Source organism: Vanacampus margaritifer, chromosome 14 (genome assembly GCF_051991255.1).
Source record: "Vanacampus margaritifer isolate UIUO_Vmar chromosome 14, RoL_Vmar_1.0, whole genome shotgun sequence".
Classification (NCBI taxonomy): domain Eukaryota; kingdom Metazoa; phylum Chordata; class Actinopteri; order Syngnathiformes; family Syngnathidae; genus Vanacampus; species Vanacampus margaritifer.
Genome location: NC_135445.1, coordinates 20,649,765 through 20,672,738, shown reverse-complemented (window position 1 = coordinate 20,672,738; position 22,974 = coordinate 20,649,765). Strand labels below are relative to the sequence as shown.

The window sequence follows — 22,974 nt, the reverse complement described above, 5'->3', positions numbered from 1 at the left end:
ATTTCATATCAGGCCTCACAAAGGAAATTGAGAAATTCTCGGCTGCGGGAGATTGACGAAACGGTATCATAATTGGAGTGTTGAGAGGGAGACCGGGAATACCCAACATGGCGGCGCCCTGCTGCTAAAATAGAACTAGCTCTATTATGCTAAACTAAATCCGAATTTAACCACCATATATCTTGGCTTTTCTCATCTCTCTTTCATCCGGCAGATTTGGAATACCACCCAGCGTGGAGGTCCTTGAACGTTTCATCGACGGATATTTTTACAGCTGCGCGATGGAGGATCCTTCCTTCGAGAAACTTTCCAAGAAGAGAAAAAAATACTCAGTGACGGACACGGACAATCTAACCACTACGGACGTTTTGGTCAGTATGCTGGACTCCATAAATAAAATAAAAAACTAGATGTCCTCTGCCTCATCCACGAGGACATCAAAGAATTAAAGGTAAGCTTGGAATTCGTCAGCCAACGTAATGCCAAGTTACGCTCTTCACTCGTGGCTGTTTCAGCCGAGTTGGAAACCATTAAAAAGGAGAATAAAACGCTAAAATAAACTGTTCTGGATGTCCAATCCCATAGCATTTTAATTAAAAATTTAATATTCTCAGGCATATCCGAGGGAGAGGTTGAGATTTAAAGAAAAATTATGACGACATCGTTAAAAATTCCTCAGGAGACGGTAAATAACACCAAGTACATCGGCCCGTCCTATTATCGGCAAGTTTGAGCCTTTTAAACAGAAAGAATTTGTTAAAAGTAAAGGACAGGAGCTTAAAGGGACCTCATTTAGAATGAATGACCAATTCCCGAGAGAGATTAATGAGCGGCGAAAGGTACTATTTCCTATAATGAAACAAAATAGGCAGGAGGGTAAACAGACTACAATGGTCGTTGATAAGCTATACATCGATGGCCAACTATTCCGGAACCCCAACTCCACTCCCTGGCTGTTCTAAATGGCATTGGTGGAACTAAACTTTGTTTGATTATTAGATGTATACATATACTGTATATGTGGTTATAAAACCTAAAATATGAATACTCATTATGTTTAGGCTATATTATAAATATAATATTAATACATAACTATATCTAAAGTATATTTAAACAATAAATCTCGCTTAGGTTACCAGTTACTGGTGTATTTTTATGTTTAATCCCCCGCTAACTTCCTTCACTTTCACCTCCCTACCCGTTTTTTCACTGTTATATTTACTTACACGTTACCTCATATTTTACACAAATTACATAAATCACCTAACCACTTTGATTCTATCCTATAACATGCCAATATTGACAAATGGCCTATACAAATATATACACAGGACTGAGTCTATATTGTTCGTATGCATAAATTAGTTCTGGTTTCCTGGAATGTTTGTGGCGCTCGCTCACAGGCAAAAAGAATAAAAACTTTAGACCATCTCTTAAAATTAAAAGCAGATATTTGCCTCCTACAAGAAACCCACCTACAAAAATCTGAAGAAAAAATACTTATTGATAAGAATTTTAGCCAAGCGTGCTCTGCCCCTTATAACAGTAGACAAAGAGGAGTCTGTATACTCATACATAAGAATTTACTCTTTACTCTAAATAATGCAATAACAGACCCAGAGGGCCGATACATTATTATTCAGGTGACTATATTTAATAAAATCGGTTGGGGCAGACCGCAGTATAGAGCAGTGCTGCGGTCCCCTGTCCGTGTCCCCGCCGGCCGCCCCAATTATTTTTTTAATGCACCACATACACCAGAGGTGGGCAATCTCGGTCCTCGAGGGCCGGAGTCCTGCAGGTTTTGTAGGTTTCTCACTTCCAACACAAGCTGATTCCAATCAACAGGATCGTTATCAGGCTTATGCAGAGCTTGCTGATGAGCTGATCATATATCAGCTGTGTTGGAGAAGGGCAACATGCAAAACCTGCAGGACTGCGGCCCTCGATGCCCACCTCTGACATACACTCACTGACATGCCTGGGAGGCGGGTGGATCGGAGTGTGGGGATGTCATTTCCCTCTGCTCCGGTTCACCTGCTCCAAATTTTAACGCACCACACACACACACACACACACTTGTATATACCCTGGGTGGGGGTGGGGGGGTGTCTGGGGGTTTGGGGTGGATGGCGGGGGTGGATGGGGGCGGGGTAGGTGGCTGTGGACCGGTGGGGTGCCTGGCGGGCCTGCAGTGCCCCGTCCTGCTGCGTTGGGTTGGGGGCGTGGGCCGTGTTGGGGTGGGGGGGCGCTCCTGCTCCTTGGTTTGCTCTCCGGCCGGTGGCCCCTGCGGGGCCCGGGGGTTGTCCTTTGGTGCTGCCGCGGCCTGGGGGGCCCTGAGGTGTTGCGCTTGCTCTGTCCTGGCAGGGGTCGACGGCTCCCCTCTTTGGTGGAGATTTTCATGCATGCCAGATCCACCACACAAGCATCTATCGAAACTCAGACACAATCTGCTTCTTTCTCAGGTCATTGAATCGGTGAAGGCTGGTGTCTGTGGATCTCACTCTGCTTCGTATGTCCTTCCTTCCTTTCCTCAGTCTCTCCTTTGGTCTCTTGAGGTCTCCCTGATTTGTTGGAATTTAGATGTTTCTGGGGTTGGTGAAGGACTCTGGTTGGTGGCCCGGTGGGTGGTGTCTGGTTGGTGCTGGATTTCACTTTCCTTTCTTTTCTTTGGGTCCTTCCTCGGGTCTCCTGACGGCCTCACGACTCTGGGTGGAAGTGTTCGGTTTAGGTGAACGGTATGGGATTTTTTAATAGGTTTTAGGTGAACTAATGAATACACACACACACACACACACACACACACACACACACATACATACAAAATAAAAAAAATATATATATATTTTTTAATTGAAAAAAAAAGAGCAATGATGATGACATGTCAAATCGGTAAAATTACCGAATGAACAATACTGAGCTCTTGGGAAAAAAAAAAGAATTGTAAAAGAATACCTCCAACAAGCCAAGGAAGGTGACGGTCTTGGCCTACCATGTTTCTTGTATTATTATTGTGCAGCCAATGTAAGAGTCATGGTGCAAATTAATCAAGACTTGGTGTCGTTAGAGAATGTTCCTTCTTGGTTGACAATAGAATATAGTTTAGTCCCAAAAACCTCTTTCTGGGCAATTCTTTTTTCCTCAACTAGGCCATTGTCTTCTCAGAGAGGAGAAACTTTCATTATACTGCACACCCAGAAAATCTGGTTGCAGATTTGAAAATGTTGCAATCTCCCTAGCACGGCTGTACATGCTCCAGTGTGGCATAATCATGCTTTTGCTCCCTCATTTACGGATCAATTTTTTAGAGAATGGAGTCAGATAGGTATCGATTAGAAATGTGTATATTGAAAACAAATTATGTTAATTTTAACAATTACAAATTAAATATAATCTGCCTAAAGGTATTTTTTATATTCTTAAAATGGAGGAGTTATGTCACACAAAATATTCCAAAATAACCCTTTGGAAAATGATTTGTTTAAAATCTTAATGGGGCCCCCAAAATGTAAAAGTTTAATCTCTTCATTAGTTAAAAAATTTTTTTTTAAAAAAAGAGCAAATATACTCGTTCCACATCTTTGATTAAATAGAAATGGGAAGAGGATCTCAATATTACAATCGGGGAGGATATATGGCGGAGAGCGCTGAGTGACATTCAAAAATGTTCTGTTAACTCTAGGCTAATTCAGTATAAGGTAGTTCTCAGGTTACATTATTCAAAGGTGAGGTTAAACAAAATATTCCCACAAACATCACCTTTATGTGAAAGATGTAAGATAACGGATAGCACATTAGCACATCAATTTTGTATTCAAAATACCTATACCAAAATACCAATTGATCCTGACCCCATAATTGCTCTGTTTGGTTTCTAAGATGCATTGCAAAAATTGGGTCATGATAAGACTTTTGTGGTTGCTTATGGCATGATAATAGCCAAAAGGTGCATCTTAAAATTATGGAAGCCCGATGTCCCACTCCACTTTGAAACCTGGTTTAGGGAATTTATAGGAGTCTTACCTATAGAAAACTAAGATACGAGGTATCAGGCAACTCTCAAAAGTTTTGTATTGTATGGCTGCCAATTTCAGAACACTTGAAATTATAGTAGACCCCTACTCCTCTCCTTCCGTCATCATTTGATGTATATGTGGACTATAGTTAAAAAAAAAAATGGGTTAAGTACTTCAAAGTGTTTGTGTTTTTGTGTGTATGTATTGCAATATGTATAGAGCACATTTTGGGGGAAATGTACACATACAGAGTATACAGATGTATAGTTTGATATACATTTCTTCATGTTATGATTTTTTTTATTTCTTTAGGTGTGTTTTTTGTTGTGGGTTTGTTTTTTATGTGTGTGTATATCTTGTCTCCTGTGTGTCAAGGTGACAAAAAAAATTATATTCGAAATTATATGCTTTAGACTCTGTATCTGATTATGGCCAGTTTGATCTCTTTTTGTCCCCCCAATCTGAATATTCCTAAAATTTATTCAGATTCTAAAAAAAGAGACAAAAAGAGAAAATCTGACACTAGCGGAAGTTCATATCGCTATAATGACACGTGAATTGTAATATATATATATATATATATATATATATATATATATATATATATATATATATATATATATATATATATATATATTGGAAATATCCTGGCCTAGATGGATTTTCGACAGATTTCTATAAGAAATTTAAGTATTAACTGGCCTCACTTCTATCGGTGTATGAAGAAGCGCGGGAAAATAATTTCCTTTCACCTACTTTGACAGGCATCTATTACACTGTTATTTAAAAAAAAAAAAAAAAAAAAAAAAAGGTAAAGATCCTCGTGAATGCTCCTCATACAGACCTATTAACTTGACACATTGTGATGGTAAAGTATTATCAAATAATTTTGCACTCAGGCTTGAGACAATTCTTCCTTACATTATCTCCGAGGATCAATTCAGATTTATTCAGGGCAGACAATCTTATTTTAATTTGAGACGATTATGCAATATTATCTACACTGATTCTGATACTCCATTTTCAGAAGCAGTTATATCACTTTATGCAGAAAAGGCATTTGATCGGGTCGAATGAAGGTGTCTTTTTTCATACACTTGGTAGATTTGGTTTCGGTCCCAATTTCATTAAGTATATCAATCTTATTTACACAATGGTATCTCTTATAAATATTTTCCTCTTTACAGAGGGACAAAACAAGGGGATCCAGTGAGTCCATTGCTTTTTGTCTTAGCTATAGAACCGCTTGCCATAGCGCTTAGGAGCAGTGATTTTATACAAGGTATATCACGTGGGGGTCGAACTCATACAGTCTTTCCCTACGCAGACGGTCTCCTGCTCTACATCACTAATCCTATATCATCTATCCCTGAAATTCTTAAGATCTTGCAGGAATTTAGAAATATGTATATCTGGGTATAAACTAAATTTCAGTAAGAGTGAGTACTTCCCTATTAGGGCTATCGCTGGAGAATATCCTAATCTCCCATTTAAATTGTCTGCTACATCCTTTACATACTTAGGTGTAAAAGTGACCAAATCTTATTATAATCTATTTAAAAGGAATTTCATCCCATTGCTTGAGCAGTGCAAACAAGGCATTAAAAGATGGTCTATATTACCGCTCTCTCTTATTCGCAGAACTAATTCTGTAAAGATGAATATAATACTTGAATTTTTGTATTTGTTTCAGGCACTGCCTGTTTTTATACCACAGTCTTTTTTCAAGAGCCTGAATAAAAAAATGTTCCTCTTTTATATGGGATAATAAACTAGTTTGCATACAAAAAGAACTTATGGAAATACCTAAAGATATTTCTCTTCCTAATTTGCGCACATACTTTTGGGCTGCAAACTTTAATGCCATATTCTTATGGTTAAAAATTTTGGACAATAAGATTCCTACATGGCTCCAGGTTGAAAAGTCCACTAGTGGTCGATATTCACTCCCTGCCTTACTATGTGCCTCACTACCTTTACTGGTTAGCAGTATTTAAGACAATATAATTGTAACACAATCCTTACGTATTGTGACCCAGTTCAAGAGATATCTGGGTATTCAGAGTGTTTCTATTCATTCCCCACTTATACATAACCAACTTTTTCAGCCATCTTTGGTGGATAACCGTTTCAAAACCTGGTATAGGAAGGGTATTCATAGTATTAAGGAGCTATATATTGGTGGCAAGTTTGGCTAGCTTTGAGCAGCTATCTAAAAAATTTGGGCTGACCTATAATCAATTTTTCCGTTATTTGCAGATCAGAGATTTCACCCGCAAAAAAATTGCCAACTTTCCTGATCTTCCTCCCTCGTCCTGTTTGGATTCTCTCTTAAGTGTTAATAGTCTGACTAAAGGCAGAATATCATTCATTTACTCCCATATTATGGAATGATGTGATCACTCCAATTTGCATATTTGAGAACACTGGGAAACTGATTTAGTTGTTCAGATGTACAATGAGGAATGGGATACAGCACTTAAGAGAGTTTACTCTTCTTCTATATGCCTTAATAAAATTTAAAGTGCTGCGTATATAATTTTTTTCTAAGACTGGCTAGAATATTTCCAAACATCCATTATGTGAAAGATGTAAACAATTTACTGCTACTTCTTATCATATATTCTGGTTATGTACGAAGATTGTTCTGTTTTGGTCTTTCATTTTTGAAGTTATCTCTAAAGTTTATGCTTGTCACATTTCCCCATCTCCATTGTTTGCTGTTTTTGATTTTATTTCTGACCCAACGGGATCTGATCCCCCTGCTCACTTACAGAGAGTCATTGCCATTTGTTCTTTATTAGCCAGCCGCTTGATTTTATTCAAATGGAAGGATGCCAATTCTCCTTTGAATCACCACTGGATTAGGGACATTATGCAGAATCTTAAATTGGAAATGATTCGATGTACCCCTCAACTGATCCATCAACAAATTCCACAAAAACCTAGGACTCTTTATTAACATATGTAAATAATTTACCTGGTCTGGAACTGTAAATCTGAATGGTATCATCTGTCTTTGGAACATGTTTATTATAGGTATGAAGTGCACTTGTTTTTGTTGTGTATGTGTTGTTTTTTTTATTTTGTTTATTTGTACTTTTCTATTACGTGAGTCCAATTTAATATTGAACCTGATTTGTGTTTGTTGGGGTTGTTCATATCTGTTAATTGTTGGATATGATTGTTTTAGATGATAATGGAAAATTACAAATAAAGTGTTCCAGTGCCAGTCGGCTGGCCTGTGAATGCCTTGGGATCCCGCCGGAGGAGCTGGTTGAAGTGGCTGGGGAGAGGGAAGTCTGGGCTTCCCTCCTAAAACTGCTGCCCCCGCGACCCGACCCCGGATAAGCGGTAGTAAATGGATGGATGGATGAAATTTGATTTAATAATTTTGTGTGAATTAAAAGATTATTTGAAAATTGATGTGCTCTGACAATATTGATAACTTATCATGGATGTTATATCTCAAATGCATTTGTTCACATAAAAAATCTAAATGTTAATATTCAACAAAGTACAACCCCACCCCCACCCCCACCCCCCCCACCCCCATACTAACATAATACATAAGGAACACACTACTATATAGTACTGTTTTTACAAGTCACTCCATATATGCTGCAGGCATTTGGGGCAGGGAGATTCGCTTTTGGAGGGCCATCCAATCATTTTTCATCTTCTAGTTTCATATTTCATAACTCATATTTGATTTTAATTTCATCCCACATAAAAGAGCATGAAGTGAAAATTTGTGGTGGTATTCTGTGACTCAGGCAGATGGTTAATTTGTGATGCACATGCGTGTCATATTTCATAGACGCTGTCTTATGAAATTGACGACATCGAGCAGTGATGAAAACATTACATTTAAAAATACATTATCATATTAGCCTACATTACATACAAGGCATTGTTGTATTTCACAACTTGTAATTACACTCATCCCGACTCACTGCCACTGATCTGCTCTGGTGGGAGCTGTGCTGCTCGCATGGGTTTCTCACTCCATCCATCCATTTTCCGAACCGCTTATTCGCCAGTGTCAAATCGCTTTAGTGGAGTTAACTGAAACAAAGATGAGCTTCTTCTATGTTGGGCAGCCTTATCAGAATATTGCGTTCTATTGCTATAAAACATGGAACCTACCAAAATAAATATTAGAGTCTCTTCTTACATCAGGAATGTTTTTTATATTTGTATCGGTTTCCGTTTTGCAGCAACTAGCATTACAATATAGCTAAGTTTCATCGATATTCACATTCCTGGTGAAAAGACTGTCAAAAAGAGATTGTTGCAACATGGCTGATCTCTTATACTCTGCTGCCACCTGCTGGCCGCTTTTTTAAATAACTACCATTGCTTTAAGCAACCTCTTCATGTCAGAAGCTGCATCAAAGCCTTCTGTATGCTTTTGCATAAGAAAAACATAAAAACATTATACTGTAAATATATTTTTTGGGAGTGATGGACAAAGTATTGAAAAAACATATTTACATGTTTTTGTGTTTTAATGAGTTAATTTGAGGTATTGCCTAATTCACTTTCAAGTTATTTACAGGCTTCAGTACACAAAAGCGAAACTCCATAATCAAGACCCCAGACGATATTTCCAGATATAATCGCAATGTGACCACTAGGCCAGTGCAACTTGACCAGAGTCATCCCTCCTCCATAGCTTCGCCCTCTGTCCCAAGATAGTAATATGGGATATGCATCTTTCAGACCTTTTTTGATATTATGAATATTCACCTGGAACTTAACCCCATCTTAATTGTATTTATTTATTCAGACTCTCTATCTACTTTAAAGAGAGGGCCGAGACAACTTATTTGCTTGGGTACGGTAACGGTCAAGAAATGTATTTTGTTATTTTGGAAGGAGTTAAGTGAATGCTGTGTTTTCATGTCCCTAAATTTAGGTTGTGGCTCAGTGAAACATTGAACACTCACCATCTCTAAAAGATAAGATTTGCTTTGAGAAACTGTGAGTCGCAATTTAACAAGATTTGTTCGCACCGCGTCCACCACCTACGAAATGATTTATAATACGAACTACAATAGCTGGTTCCATTGAGAAACACACACCATTATTTCTGATTTCCATGACAATTTTGGCAGCAATGCCTAGACCATGAGCAGAAGGCAGGTGGGAGATCTATCAATGAGTTTTGCTTTATGTATATTTTGCTTTCTTAAATGGAAATAAAAATGCAAATTATTTTCCTGTCCCATGTTGTACAATTCCCTTCAATAAAACATATTTGACCCCCCAATTTTTTTTTTACTGTGAACAAAATGTATTCATAAGGGTAAAAGGAGAATCTAGCAAGTAACAACGTAACAAACATAAAAATGCAGTACATCAAAGGTGGTTTAGGCTTATTTGCATAATCTATGAAAAGCACATGGGTTGAATCTCACGTTCAATATTTGACATGTCAAAAGTATTTGAGTGGAAGCTAACACACTCACCAGCAGTAGTCTAATAGATGTTGAGGCAGGACTGGAATGTAAACATGTTGCCAGTGCATTGGATATAACATGGCAGCAGACCCATGAACACAAGCTGTTAACTGTTTACAAGATCAGAGAGAGAAAAAGAGTTTAAATGGACAGTATGATGAATATAGCAAAGAGTAGAGAGAGATTTTGTGTTTACAGTGAACCCCCAGTTATTACGGGGGATACATTCTATCTAGACCTAAACCAATCTGTGAAAAACTGTGATATATATATTTTTTAAATAGTATTAGCCTACCAACACACTTTAAAAACATTTAAACTTACTAAAATACACTTTTTAAAGTGGTTGTTCTCACTCACTGTGAATAAATGGGAGATTATCGTATACCTTTGAGAAAGTCTCACTTCCCTTGTATAAGCAAAGCACTCGTGCTTCAAGCTGTTTGTTATTCCTAATTGAAGTTTGCAGTAAAACTGACACATTAAACATTGTACCCGGGACAAATATGTAAACTTTACACTTAAATTTAGCTCTCATTTTTCATGAGTTAGACTGAAAGATCAAAGACCTTTATGTACATAAAAGGCCTGTTATTTATTTTATTTTTTTGCAAATAATGTTCATAAAGCTCTCTAAATCTGTGGTAGTGTACACTTCTCCTTTAAGAAAATTACTCTACCTCATAGGTATGACATATATAAATATGCTGATTAGACAGCATGATTATCCCATAGGTGTGTGTGCCTTAGGCCAATGGTCCCTTGCGAGTTATTTGACTTGGTCCACTATTTTTCCTCTCACCCTACAACTTCACCATGTGAACTTAAATACTGCAAAAGTTGTTGGGGACGTGGCATGCATAGAGGTTTAACTAGTCCTCTTTGATGGGCGTCTAAGGCTATGTTCACACTGCAGGTCTTAATGCTCAATTCCGAATTTTGGGTGAAATCCGATTTTTTTGAGTAAGGGTTCACATTACCTATAAATTGTGACCTCAGTCTGCTGTGTGGACAAAACGCGTCCCCAAAGTGACCCGCATGCGCACAAGAAGATACAACGCCAATCACAACGCTGTGTTTGCGGAAGTAAATACGCATGGTCCAGCGTGTCAGGGCCACATACTTTTATAAGTCCATCGTCTGGGCTCATATTTTTACCATCTCATATCTACAGAAGAGTGATGCGTAAGGTGGTAGAAATAATATTTTGTGAAAATTAGGCGAGCCTGTTCGAGCGCCTCATCTCACAGGGACCACTTCTTTTTTTTCTCCCTAACAATGACATCACGTCATTGCCACGCGTACTAAATGAGACGTCTGCGTGGCTAAATTACTAATATCACCACCACAAGGGTCATCTTTATACTTCATGTTTCAAGTGGGAATAAATTAAAGTCAAATATGAAGTCACAACTGTTACTCGAAACAACTTTGCCGATTCACATACGTCTCCGAGCTGTGTGGGCCTCGCCGATGCGTCAAACATAATTCAAGCTTAATGACCCCACCGCGCGGAGCGCATATTGGACTTTTGATGACGTCAAGGTCGGATATATGCGACCTGGCCGTTTGCATTGCAAAAATTCTGATAGGTATCCGATCTGGGACCACATATGAAAGTGAACCAGGTTGGATATGAAAAAAAATCGGAATTGAGCCGTTCAGATTAACATAAAAAAGTCAGACACAGGTCGCATTTGGGCAAAAAAAGTCTGATCTGGATCGCATTTGCCTGCAGTGTGAACGTAGCTTAATTCATGCATTTCATCTTGTATCCCGTGACGGTCATAGCTTCTCATTCTAAGAGCAGTCATTCTTCAAAATGCAATGCACATGGCTCAAGAGGTTCTGTGATTAAGTGATTTTAGATATGTTCACCAAAAATGAACTACAATTAAAAGACAATACCAGAATTTGAAAGAAATTACAAGAAAACTGAAAACGTTAAAATGGGGACTCAACTTACAGTGCTTAGTGTGCTACAGCACATGAGGATCCGACGTTCAAAAAGCATACTAGCGTAGAGTTGAAGCATGTTAGTGATATCTACTGCAACAAAGTACTCTGTAAGGTTCCTCTGCAAGAGCCAAACAATAAAAACATGTGTTAGCTGTGAAATACAAATTACATACAGTACTGTAGAATAAAAATTAGTTCAAATTAAGCCCTCGTTTGGAAAATGGATGGATGGAAATGGGGGGTAGCTTATTACCTGGCCAGAGAATAGAAACAATCTGATGCAAATTCGTCACTAATAACTAGTGGATGACTAAATAAAATATGGGGAAAGAAAATTTGATAAAAGCACAACTCGGAAAAGTATGGCTCAGGAGCCACATCCGGCCCATTCACAGTCTGTGACCGGCACCCACGTTGACTATAAGTCAAAGAAAAACATAAAATATGAGGTGCTTTTATTTTTGAAAACTGTGATTTGATTTTATGCGCATATGTGAACACTTGGACAAGCGAGGTAAGTGAGCAAAAGCTATGACTTGTCTGAAGTGTTGCCAACTTCGCAACATTTTTGCTATATTTAGTATTATATTTATATATTTATTTTTGCTAAATCTAGACTCCTACAGAAACTACTTTTCCAAAAAACAAACCGCACTATGTGATATGAAAACACAAAAAGACATCTGTGATTCAAATTCACCACCCAAAAATGAATAAATAACAGGGTTAGTTTTTCACTTAGATCGTTGGGGTGACGACCGGGGCCTCTCCCCGCTGGGCCTGGGGTTCGGGGATGCCGCCCGTCCTCCGGTGCCCCCATCTCCCCTTCTGCCCCTGGTGTTCCGTCCCTCCGCGTGGTGGGGTGGGCGCGGGTGCCCTCTCCGCTCCGCTGCCCGGCCCCCTCTTCGGCGCGGATGCCTGGGTGCGGTGTGTCCCCGGGGTCTGGGGTCGGGGGCTGGGGGGCTGTCGGTTGGTGGGGGTGGGGCGGGGGCGGCTTGGTTGGTGGGGGTGCCGGGGTGGGGGGTGCTGGGGTGGGGAGGGTGTCTGGGGATTTGGGGACCTGGGGGCGGTTGGGGCTGGGTTGGGGTGGGTGGCGGGGATGGGGGGTCGCGGGGGGAGCGGGGGTTGTGGGCCGGTGGGGTGCCTGGTGGGCCTGCAGTGCTCTCCGGCCGGTGGCCCCTGCGGGGCCCGGGGGTCGTCCTTTGGCGCGGCCGCGGCCTGGGGGGCCCTGAGGTGTTGCGCTTGCTCTGTCCTGGCGGGGGTCGACGGCTCCCCTCTTTGGTGGAGATTTTCATGCATGCTAGATCCACCACACCAGCATCTATCGAGACTCAGACACAATTTGTTTCTCCCTCAGGTCATTGATTCGGTGGAGGCTGGTGTCTGTGGATCTCACTCTGCTTCGTCTGTCCTTTCTACCTTTCCTCAGTTTCTCCTTTGGGCCCTTGAGGTTTCCCTGATTTGTTGGAGTTTGGATGTCTCTGGGGTTGGTGAAGGTTAGTGGCCCGGTGGGTGGTGTCTGGTCGGTGCTGGACTTCGCTTTTCTTTCTTTTCTTTGGTCCACCTTCGGGTCTCCTGGCGGCCCCACGACTCTGGCTGGATTTTGAAGTGTTCGGTTTAGGTGAACGGTATGGGAATTCTTATTTATTTATTTTATTTTTTTCTCACGCACGCACGCACACACACACGCACGCACACACACACGCACAAACACACATACAAAAAAAAAAAAAAAAAGGGAGAACAATGATGTTACTTCTGTGTACTTTTTGTGGCGGCCGTGGCTCAGGAGATTAAGCCGGTCGTTCTGTAACCGAAGTGTCCTCTGTTTGAATCCCGCTGTCAAAGTCATGTGTTGCTGTGTCCTTGGTAAGACACTTTACATACATTGCCTACAATGCCTCTGACATTGGTGTATGGATGGTGTGAATAGCCGGATTTACAGTCATTTCGATTGAAATCATTCTGAATGAAGATCTCTGGTCACCTGTTTACATGCGACGTCGATCACGTGATTTATAAAGATGGAGTTAATCCGTCATATCGCAAAGTAGTTGTGATAGTTTTAACACTTTTATTGAAGCAACATCTTGATAAAAAAAAAAATAGTTTCAAGTACTTAACTCTTTGACTGCCAGACGTTTTCAGAAAAGGGATGCCGCCAGTGCCAGCCGATTTAAGCATTTTGACTGATCTTTCAAGGTCCACAGAAAATGTTGTGTTTGGACTATGGAAACACACATACTACCAAATGAAAGATTGAACTCTCATCTTTCATCAGAAAAAAGGTTTGTTTCTACCTTATTCCGTTTTTCAGTAATCAACAATAGAAAATGGTTAGTTTCACCGAAATGCTCTGTTTTGAAACAAAAAAACGGAGAAAACAAGCTTTTTGTGAAACAATGTTATTTCATGCACTCTCGTGAATTGTACACTTCTTTTTGTCCATGAATGATGCCACAAACACCTAAATAGTGCTTTACTTCTGTAAAACACTACCACCAACAATGAAAAAGTGTTTTTTTCATAGCAAAATACGTTTATTTCCATTCAACAGTGTAACAATTTGACAAAACAATTTTGCAAACTATTTACAAATGTGTGCAACTGTGGTACTATTTACAATTAAGTGGATGTTTCAAATACAGTTTTTCTTTTTGTAACACTCCCCTGCGTGCAAGGAGACGGAGCAGGATTTGCACAACAGATTCGTTTCACTGCGATTGCCCCTTTCGCGTGCAGACGTTACATTTTCTTGACGGCCTTTTTTTCCGGGGAATAGCAAGTAGCAGACTGTACCCACTCCTTTGCCATTGTCCCCTCTAGCTCCGCCTCACGTCTTCTACTGACGCCTACTCAATCTTGTCAAAAGAGAGTCATCGCTGCCATCTAGGGGCCAAAAATAGTCATTAGGCTAACTAGATCTGCTTAAAACTTTCACCACAGCTGGCCAAGGCTTTCCTCCACCCGTTTCCCCCCAAAAAAATAAAAAAAATTGGAGAACGTCTTTTAACGTCCTTGGCGGCCCTCCGTAGGTTTTTACTAAACATCATTTAACGTCCTTGGCAGTAAAAGAGTTAAAAAGTTCTCCACTTGCAGACAAGCTCTGGGGAGACGCCACCATTTTAGTGGGTGGAAACGACGTCAAGATGCATTTCCGTCAAGACAGAGCATGCGCATGCCGGATGTAGCCTCGCCATTCTGAATGAAGTGTAGACATTACGCTCGTTCGGATTGACGAAAGGAATATATCACCCCTGTGATTCTGAATGAAATTCCATTCGGATTCAGCCTTTTCATTCCGATTGAGGTGTTTATATGGAGCATTTTCATTCCGTTTGGCCGTTCGGATTCATTTAATCGGAATACATGGCTCCATGTAAAACAGGCTAATGTTTGGTGGTGTGCTTCAAGTTTACAATTTTACAATACTGTATTGTGCTGTGTTTTGTTGCATTGATAAAATTATTGAAATACAATACAGAAATATATTTTTTTTTAGGTCATTTATATTTTGAGAATTTGAGAAAAGACAAGAACAAAATAAAATGTGCATAATAGGCATCCTGTGATTTCAGACCTCCTCATGGAAATAAAATGTCCCATTTAAACACTTCAGCCCAGCCTCACATATGTAACTGGCCTCCACTTAGTGTTTGGCCATTCAATGATATTAATTTGATGATTTCTTATTGCAGCCCATCAGAGTTCACATAACCTGCATACAATAACAGCACTGCATACAGTAACAGCACAGTCTGTTCTATGGGGTTTCCATCAAAATGTTCCCCATTTTTAAAAATAATTTAGTGAAAATTTGCAAAACAAACGTGACTCATCCTCGTTTCGTTTTCTTATTATTTTTTTGCGAATACTGACAGGAGAACACATGGATATCTATTAAGATTAGATGTCTTACGGCGCCGAATCCAACGTCTGCACGGGGCAGCCATTTTGACACAGGCAGGCAGTGTGGTCTGTTGTATTGAATGTGAGCGAAGGTGAGTGATCTGAACAAAAGTAAACTCTGTTTTCTCGCTTCAAACTTGACGTTTGCTTTCTCACAAACTTTAATAAAGTAGTAATTCTGGATGGATATTTATTAACTATATGGATTATTAATAATTAACAAGTATGTGGTAAAATAACTAAGCTTATAAACTAAATTGCTTGATAATAAGTTTATTTTTGGTAAACCGCTATTTTGAGTTATTTAATTTAAAAGAACATGTACGCTAAAACCTTCTCCGTGAGCCGGCACCTTACCGTGGTGGAGGAGTTTGTGTGTCCCAATGATCCTAGGATCTATGTTGTCTGGGGCTTTATGCCCCTGGCAGGGTCCCCCATGGCAAACGGGTCCTAGTTGAGAGGCCAGACAAAGCATGGCTCAAAGACCCTTTATGATGAACACAATATATGAAGAAACGTCTCTCTTGCCCGGACGCGGGTCACCGGGGCCCCTCTCTGGAGCCAGGGCCGGAGATGGGGCTCATTGGTGAGCGCTTGGTGGCCGGGCCTGCACCAATGGGGCCTGGCCGGGCACAGCCCAAAAAGGCAACGTGGGTCCCCCTTCCCATGGGCTCACCACCAGTGGAAGGGGTCAAAGGGGTCGGGTGCATAGTGGGCTGGGCGGCAGCCAAGGGCGGGGACCTTGGCGGTCCAATCCCCGTCCACAGAAGCTAGCTCTTGGGACATGGAATGTCTCCTCTCTGGCATGGAAGAAGCCCGAGCTGGTGAGTGGGGCAGAGAAATTTCGACTAGATATAGTCAAGACTCTCCTCCACACACGGCTTGGGCTGTGGTACTGATCCTTTCGAGAGGGGTTGGATTATCTTCACTTCTCTGGAGTTGCCCAATGTGAGAGGCGCAGAGCAGGTGTGGGCATACTTATTGCCCACCGGCTTGGCACCTGTACGTTGGGGTTTACCCCGGTAGACGAGAGGGCAAACTCCCTCCGCCTTCAGGTAAGGAAGCTGGTCCTGACTGTTGCTTGTGCATATGCACCAAACAGCAGTTCAGAGTACCCACCCTTTTTTGAGTCCTTGGAGGGTGTGCTGGGGGACTTAAATGCTCATGTGGGCAATGACAGTGAGACCTGGAGGGGCGTGCTTGGAAGGAACAGGCCCCCCGATTAGAACCTGAATGGTGTGTTCTGTTATTGGACTTCTGTGCTCGTCACGGACTGTCCATAAAAAACACCATGTTCAAACATAAGGGTGTCTATTTGTGCACTTGGCACCAGGACACCCTTGGCCACAGTTCGATGATCGACTTTGTAGTCGTGTCATCGGATTTTCTGCCGCATGTTTTGGAGACTCGGGTAAAGAGAGGGGCGGAGCTGTCAACTGATCATGGCTCCGATGATGGGGGAATATACCGGTCAGACCTGGTAAACCCAAACGTATTGTGAGGATTTGCTGGGAACGTCTGGCAGAATCCCCTGTCAGAAAGAGTTTCAACGCCCACATCCGGCAGAACTTCTCCCTTGTACTGGGGGAGGTGGGGGACATTGAGTCCGAGTGGAACATGTTCTGCATCTCCATTGGCGAGGCAGCCGATCGGAGCTGTGGCCGTAAGGTGGTCAGTGCCTGTTGTGAGTCCGGAGTCCCACAGGCCAAAAAGGCCCAATAGGACTTGACGGCATCCCTTACCGCTGGTGTCCACCAGCGGGTTTGAGGATTGCCGCCAAGCTGGAGGAGGAGTTCTATCGGGCCTTTTTGGCCTGTGGGACTCTCCGGAGGCACCTGACAGGTACCAGCTGGCCAAGCGGAATGCAGCTTCAGCGGTCGCTGAGGCAAAAACTCGGACATGGGAGGAGTTTGGTGAGGCCATGGAAAAGGACTTCCGGACGGCTTTGAGGAAATTCTGGTGCACCATCCGGCTTCACAGGAGAGAAAAGCAGTGCACCATTAACATTGTGTCTAGTGGAGATGGGGTGTTGCTAACCTCGACTCAGGACGTTGTGAATCGGTGTGGAGAATACCTCCGCAATTCCACTGACACGTCTTTCTTTGAGGAGGCAGAGTCTGGGGACTCAGAAGTGAGCTATCCTATCTCTGGGGACAAAGTCACTGAGGTGTTTGGAAAGCTCCTCGGTGGTAAGGCCACGGAGGTGGATGAGATCTGCCCGGAGATCCTAAAGGCTCTGGATGTTGTGGCGCTGCCGTGGTTGGCACGCCTCTACAACATTGCACGGACATTGGGGAGAGTGCCCCTAGATTGGCAGACTGGGGTTGTGGTCCCCCTTTTTAAGAAGAGGGACCGGAAGGTGTGCTCCAACAATAGAGGGATCACACTCCTTAGCCTCCCTGGTAAGGTCTATTCAGGGATGCTGGAGAGGAGGGTCCATCGAGAAGTCGAATTTCGGTTTCAGGAGGAGCAGTGTGGTTTTTCGTCCAGGCCGTGGAACATTACACCAGCTCTAGGGTCCTTGAGGGTGCATGGTAGTTCGCCCAACCGTTCTACATGTGTTTTGCGGATTTGGAGAAGGTGTTTGCCCCCGTCCCTCGGGGAGTCCTGATACGGGCTGTTTGGTCCCTGTACAACCGATGTCAGTAAATCGGATTCGTTCCCAGTGAGGGTTGGACTCCGCCAAGGCTGCCCTTTGCCACGAATTCTGTTCATAGCTTTTATGGCCAGAATTTCTAGATGCAGCCGAAGAGTTGAGGGGGTCCTGTTTGGTGGCTTCAGTATAGCATCTCTGCTTTGTGCATATGATGTGGTGTTGTTGGCTTCATCAAGCCGTGATCTCCAACTCTCACTGGAGCAGTTTGCAGCCAAGTGTGAAGTGGTCGGGATGAGGATCAGCACCTCCAAATCTGAGACCATGGTACTCAGTCGGAAAAGGGTGGTGATCGTGATCTCTCCGGGTCGGGGAGGAGATTCTGCCCCAAGTGGAGGAGTTCAAGTATCTTGGGGTCTTGTTCACGAGTGAGGGCAGGAGGGAGCGGGAGATCGACAGGCGGAACGGTGCAGCGTCTGCAGTGATGTGGGCTCTGTGGTGGTGAAGAAGGAGCTGAGCCAAAAGGCGAAGCTCTCAATTTACCGGTCGATCTACGTTTCTACTCTCACCTATGGCACGCGTAGCTAAAGGCAAGTCGAGGCTCCGCTTTGCGGGGTCGAGTGCCTACCGAGATTGATGGTTCGCCTCCCGGGTAAATTTCAGGCATTTTGCCGGTCGTCTTCTGGAGCCTATATTGAGTTAAATTAAATGCTTTTTTCAATCCAGCCACCCAGGAAAAAACATTTTTTTCACGTGATTTGGTTGTTTTTCGGCTTACGTCCATATTTTGCTTCCATGGTTGGCATTTCCTGCGCCACACTGTGGTTAGTGGTGGTATTGCATGGCGTAAAAAAAAATGAAATTAATATCGCAAAAACTATAGATGCCAGGGAACCCATTGGTGATGACGAGCTAATTACATATAATTATTACGGACATGTGATTTTTTTTTGGCCTGGAGGTTAGGACAAACCTTAATTAGGGATTTTTGCATGGATGCTACTTTTTAAATTTATAAAAATATCTGTGCAGTGCCTTCACGTACCGCCAGGGGTACACGTTCCCCCTTTTGAGAACCACTGACTTCACCTATCAGCAACTTATTTAGCACGACCGTGGCAACTGTTGTGATAAAATGCAGCCCCAACCGTGAGCTATCAATACAGAAAATACATCCTGGATTTTGTTTTTTGTGACCGAGTCATATCTACTTCTACTTCTTTGGGTTCACTGAATGCATTGTGCAATGCATTTAATTAAAAGTACAAGTAAGTTATAAGGATGTTAATACTTGTCACATCACAAACAAACAAAAAGCTTAAGTTATTGTTCATTGTTAACAACTTTGCATAAGGGGACCTAGCTAGATTCATTCCTTGAATGACTGGTAAACACTTAAAAGTCAAAGAGAATAAAATGAAAAAAACACTCACATTCTCTGGTATTCTGGGGAGCTCTTTTAAATCGGGTACAGTGAAGTAGAAATGCTGGAATAAACAGAAAATCAAATCATTATTATGAGGTTTTATAACTTCTACCATAGTGTCATAGTGCACTATAGTATTATACAGAGCACAACTCAGTGCAACTTGAAAATGTATTGCCAGTGTGTTAATATTAAAACCAAGCCATTGCACAGAACAACTCCATACCATACCTCACGTTTAACGTTAGATTAATCTAGAATGATTAAAGCTCCATGTGGTTTGCTCTTTTATTGTGCCAAAATTTGTACAAGAAAATTGCCAGTGTCAAAGATAAGTGAGGAAGTTGTGTGATTTATTTGATTGTGAGGTATGACTTCCAAGATGGCAGCACATCAGGCCTGTGTGTTTCTCACTCTTATGTTTTAATGTTACTCCTGTTTCTGACTACCTATACAGGGAGTCCTCAAGTTCCGGAGGAGTTCCATTCCTACGCTGGCGATGGAACCCGAATTTCGACTTAAGTTGGATTTCCCCGTTAACGTCGATATTTACATCAAAACACTTTGTACAGTAATTTTTAAAAACAAATTAGCGCGACTCAAAAGAGCCGGAACCTATATTCGTGTTTCCACACGGACATTCATTGCTGACGGACGGCAGAGTGGAGCCAATTCAAACTTAAACACGGAAATGTGACGCGCCTGATGGTGAGCCGACATGCTCGATGGACGTCCGTTGTGGAGAAAAAACAAAAGGTAAATAACTGTAAAAATGGTGTGATTATTGTGGAAAATTAATGAAAAAGATGTTACCGACGAGGCACTGTAAAGTCAAAACGACGTGCAGGTTCTCGTCAAAAAATTAGAATATTCTCAAAAAATTTAATAATTTCTGTAAATCCATTCAAAAAGTCAAACTTTCATAGATTATAGATTCAGGGCCCACAACTTTGTTGTTTTGGGGTCTGGTGGCCCTCATTTTCCTCTTGATAGTATTGTATTACAAGAGGAATACAAGAGGACAATACAGTACTATCAAGATGCCACGGCGCATCAAGGCAGTGATTAAGGCAAAGGGAATCGAACCAACTATTGAAGATTGGCATATAGTTTTGAAAATACCGTCCATCCATCCATCTTTTTTTTCATGCAAAACACTGGGAAGTATGCATAGTGATTTCTTAACATTATTCAAATTTTTTGACATCCTGTTTCCATGAGTTTTATGAGCTGGAAGCCCAAAAAATAAACAAATAAATACTTGAAATAATTTAAATTGTGGGCCCTGAATCTATAATCTATATAAATTTGACTTTTTGAATGGAATTACGGAAATGATTCAACTTTTTGAGGATTTTCTAATTTTAGGACAAGCACCTGTAGGTCGCGTAAGACGTAACTCGAGGACTCCCTGTACATACATGTAGAAGTGAGATTTTATATATTCTCTATATTATTCAAATTATTTGTTTCATTGGATTCAATGCTCCATCATGAGTTTACCGGGTCCACTTAATGGAATTTGGCTGCTGGCTTCTTCACTCCTACTGACCCAAATGATTGTGCCCTGTAGACAGAGCTGGCTGTTTGGTCACAATATTTTTGTCTGCAGGTACCGAGGTTGGACTGCTGCCCTTATCATCATTCTTGGCTACTGAAAGCCATCCATCCATTTACTACCGCTTCTCCGTCGGGTCGCGGGGGCAGCAGCATCAGGAGGGAAGCCCAGACTTCCCTCTCCACACAGAGTTTGACCAGCTCTTCCGGCAGGATACAAAGACGTTCCCAGGCCAGCTAAAGGACATAGTCTCTCCAGCATGCCCGAAACACCTCGCCAGGGAGGCATCCAGAAGGAATCCGAACAAGATGCTTGAGCCACCTCAACTGGCTCCTCTCCACACGGATGAGTAGCGGCTCGACCCTGAGATCCCTCCCGGATGACCGAGCTTCTCGCCCTATCGCTAAGGGAGAACCTGGACACCCTGCGGAAGAAACTCATTTCGGCCATTTATATCCGGGATCTTAATCTTTCGGTCACGACCCACAGTTTGTGATTATAGGTGAGGGGAAGAACGTAGATCAACCGATAAATCAAGAGTTCCTTCTTCACCACATTGGACTGGGACCGGCATCACTGCACACCCTAGAGACACGAGAGTCCACCTCAGAGTACCTAAACTCTGCTTCCTCAAAAGAAGGCATGTTGGTGGAATTGAGGAGGTCTTTGAAGTATTCTCTCCACTGACTCAAAACGTCTTGAGTGCGCGCCGGGAGTGACGTCATACAGCAGACAAATGCGGCCTTTGGAAGACCCAGCTTTGTGAATTTAGACACAGGGGCTGTGTTAATGGAGCACTGCTTCCCTCTCCTGAGAAGCCAGATGGTGGACCAGAATTTCTTCAAAGGAAGTCGTTTTCCATTGCCTCGCCACACTCCTCCAAAGCCCGAGTTTTTGCCTCAGCAACCACCGAAGCCATGTTGCGCTTGGCCAGCCGGTACCCGTCAGCTGCTTCCGGAGTACCACAGGCCAAAAAGGCCTGATAGGACTACTCCTTCAGCTTGACGGCATCCCTTACCGCTGGTGTACACTAGCAGGTTCGGGGATTACCGCCACGACAGAAACAGCTCTGATCGGCCGCCTCAACAAGTCGCGAACATGGTCTAATCTGACTCAATGTCCCCTGCCTCCCCCGAGACAATGGAGAAGTTCTGAGGTGGGCGTTGAAACTTTTTGACATTCTGCCATGACTTTCTGTCATTCTGCCAGACATTCCCAGCAAACCCTCACAACACCTTTGGGTCTACCAGGTCAGACTGTTCCCCGCCATCGGAGTCAACACACCACCAGGTGTTGATCAGTTGACAGCTTTGCCCCGCTCTTCACCCGAGTGTCCAAAACACCCGAGTGTCCAAAACACACTGCTGCAAATTCGATGACTCAACTACAAAGTCAATCATTGAACTGCACATATGGACACCCTTATGTTTGAACATGGTGTTCGTTATGGACAATCCGTGACGAGCACAGAAGTCCAATAACAGAACCTTGGCCTTGCACACCAGCTCGGCCTCCTTCCCCGCCAGACAGGTGACATTCCATGTGCCAAGAGCTAGCTTCAGTAGCCAGGGGTAGGTCGGATCACCAAGGCCCCCTACCGCCTTTGGCTGCCGCCCACCTCACTGTGCACCTGACTCCTTTGGCCCCTCCCACAGGTGGTGAGCCCATGAGAAGGGGGACCCACGTTGCCTTTTCGCTCTGTGCCCGGCCTGGCCCCATTAGTACAGGCCCGGCCACCAGACACTCGCCTTCGAGCCCCAGCTCCAGGCCTGGCTCCAGAGGGGGTGCCCCTGTGACCCACGTCCGGGCAAGGGAAACCGTGATCCATTTTTATTCATCATCGTAGGGGTCTTTTTGAGCCATGCTTTGTCTGCCCTCACTTAGGACCTGTTTGCTATGGGTGACCCTAACCTGGCAATAGCCAGGCTGATAAATGTAATTCACTCAGGGGAGTTCTCCACAATATTAATCTGGGACTGCGCCACAGTGATTTGCTCGGGATAGACGAAGTATTCTTTACAATACTTCAAGTTGATTGGACAATTCGG

General features: G+C 42.6%; 1 protein-coding gene across 7 annotated transcripts in view; it reads right to left on the bottom strand.

Annotated features, from left to right (window-relative positions):
• The window catches only part of LOC144063818 (DENN domain-containing protein 1A-like), a 125,205-nt gene that overhangs the window by 72,616 nt on the left and 29,615 nt on the right, over positions 1 to 22,974 (bottom strand). For all 7 annotated transcript variants that reach the window (XM_077585687.1, XM_077585688.1, XM_077585693.1 and 4 more), the window contains exons 8-10: positions 19,376 to 19,429; positions 11,448 to 11,558; positions 9,491 to 9,591 (exon numbers count right to left, since the gene is read on the bottom strand). In XM_077585687.1, coding sequence (XP_077441813.1) covers positions 9,491 to 9,591; positions 11,448 to 11,558; positions 19,376 to 19,429 — 266 coding nt within the window. The remainder of the gene's footprint in view (positions 1 to 9,490; positions 9,592 to 11,447; positions 11,559 to 19,375; positions 19,430 to 22,974) is intronic.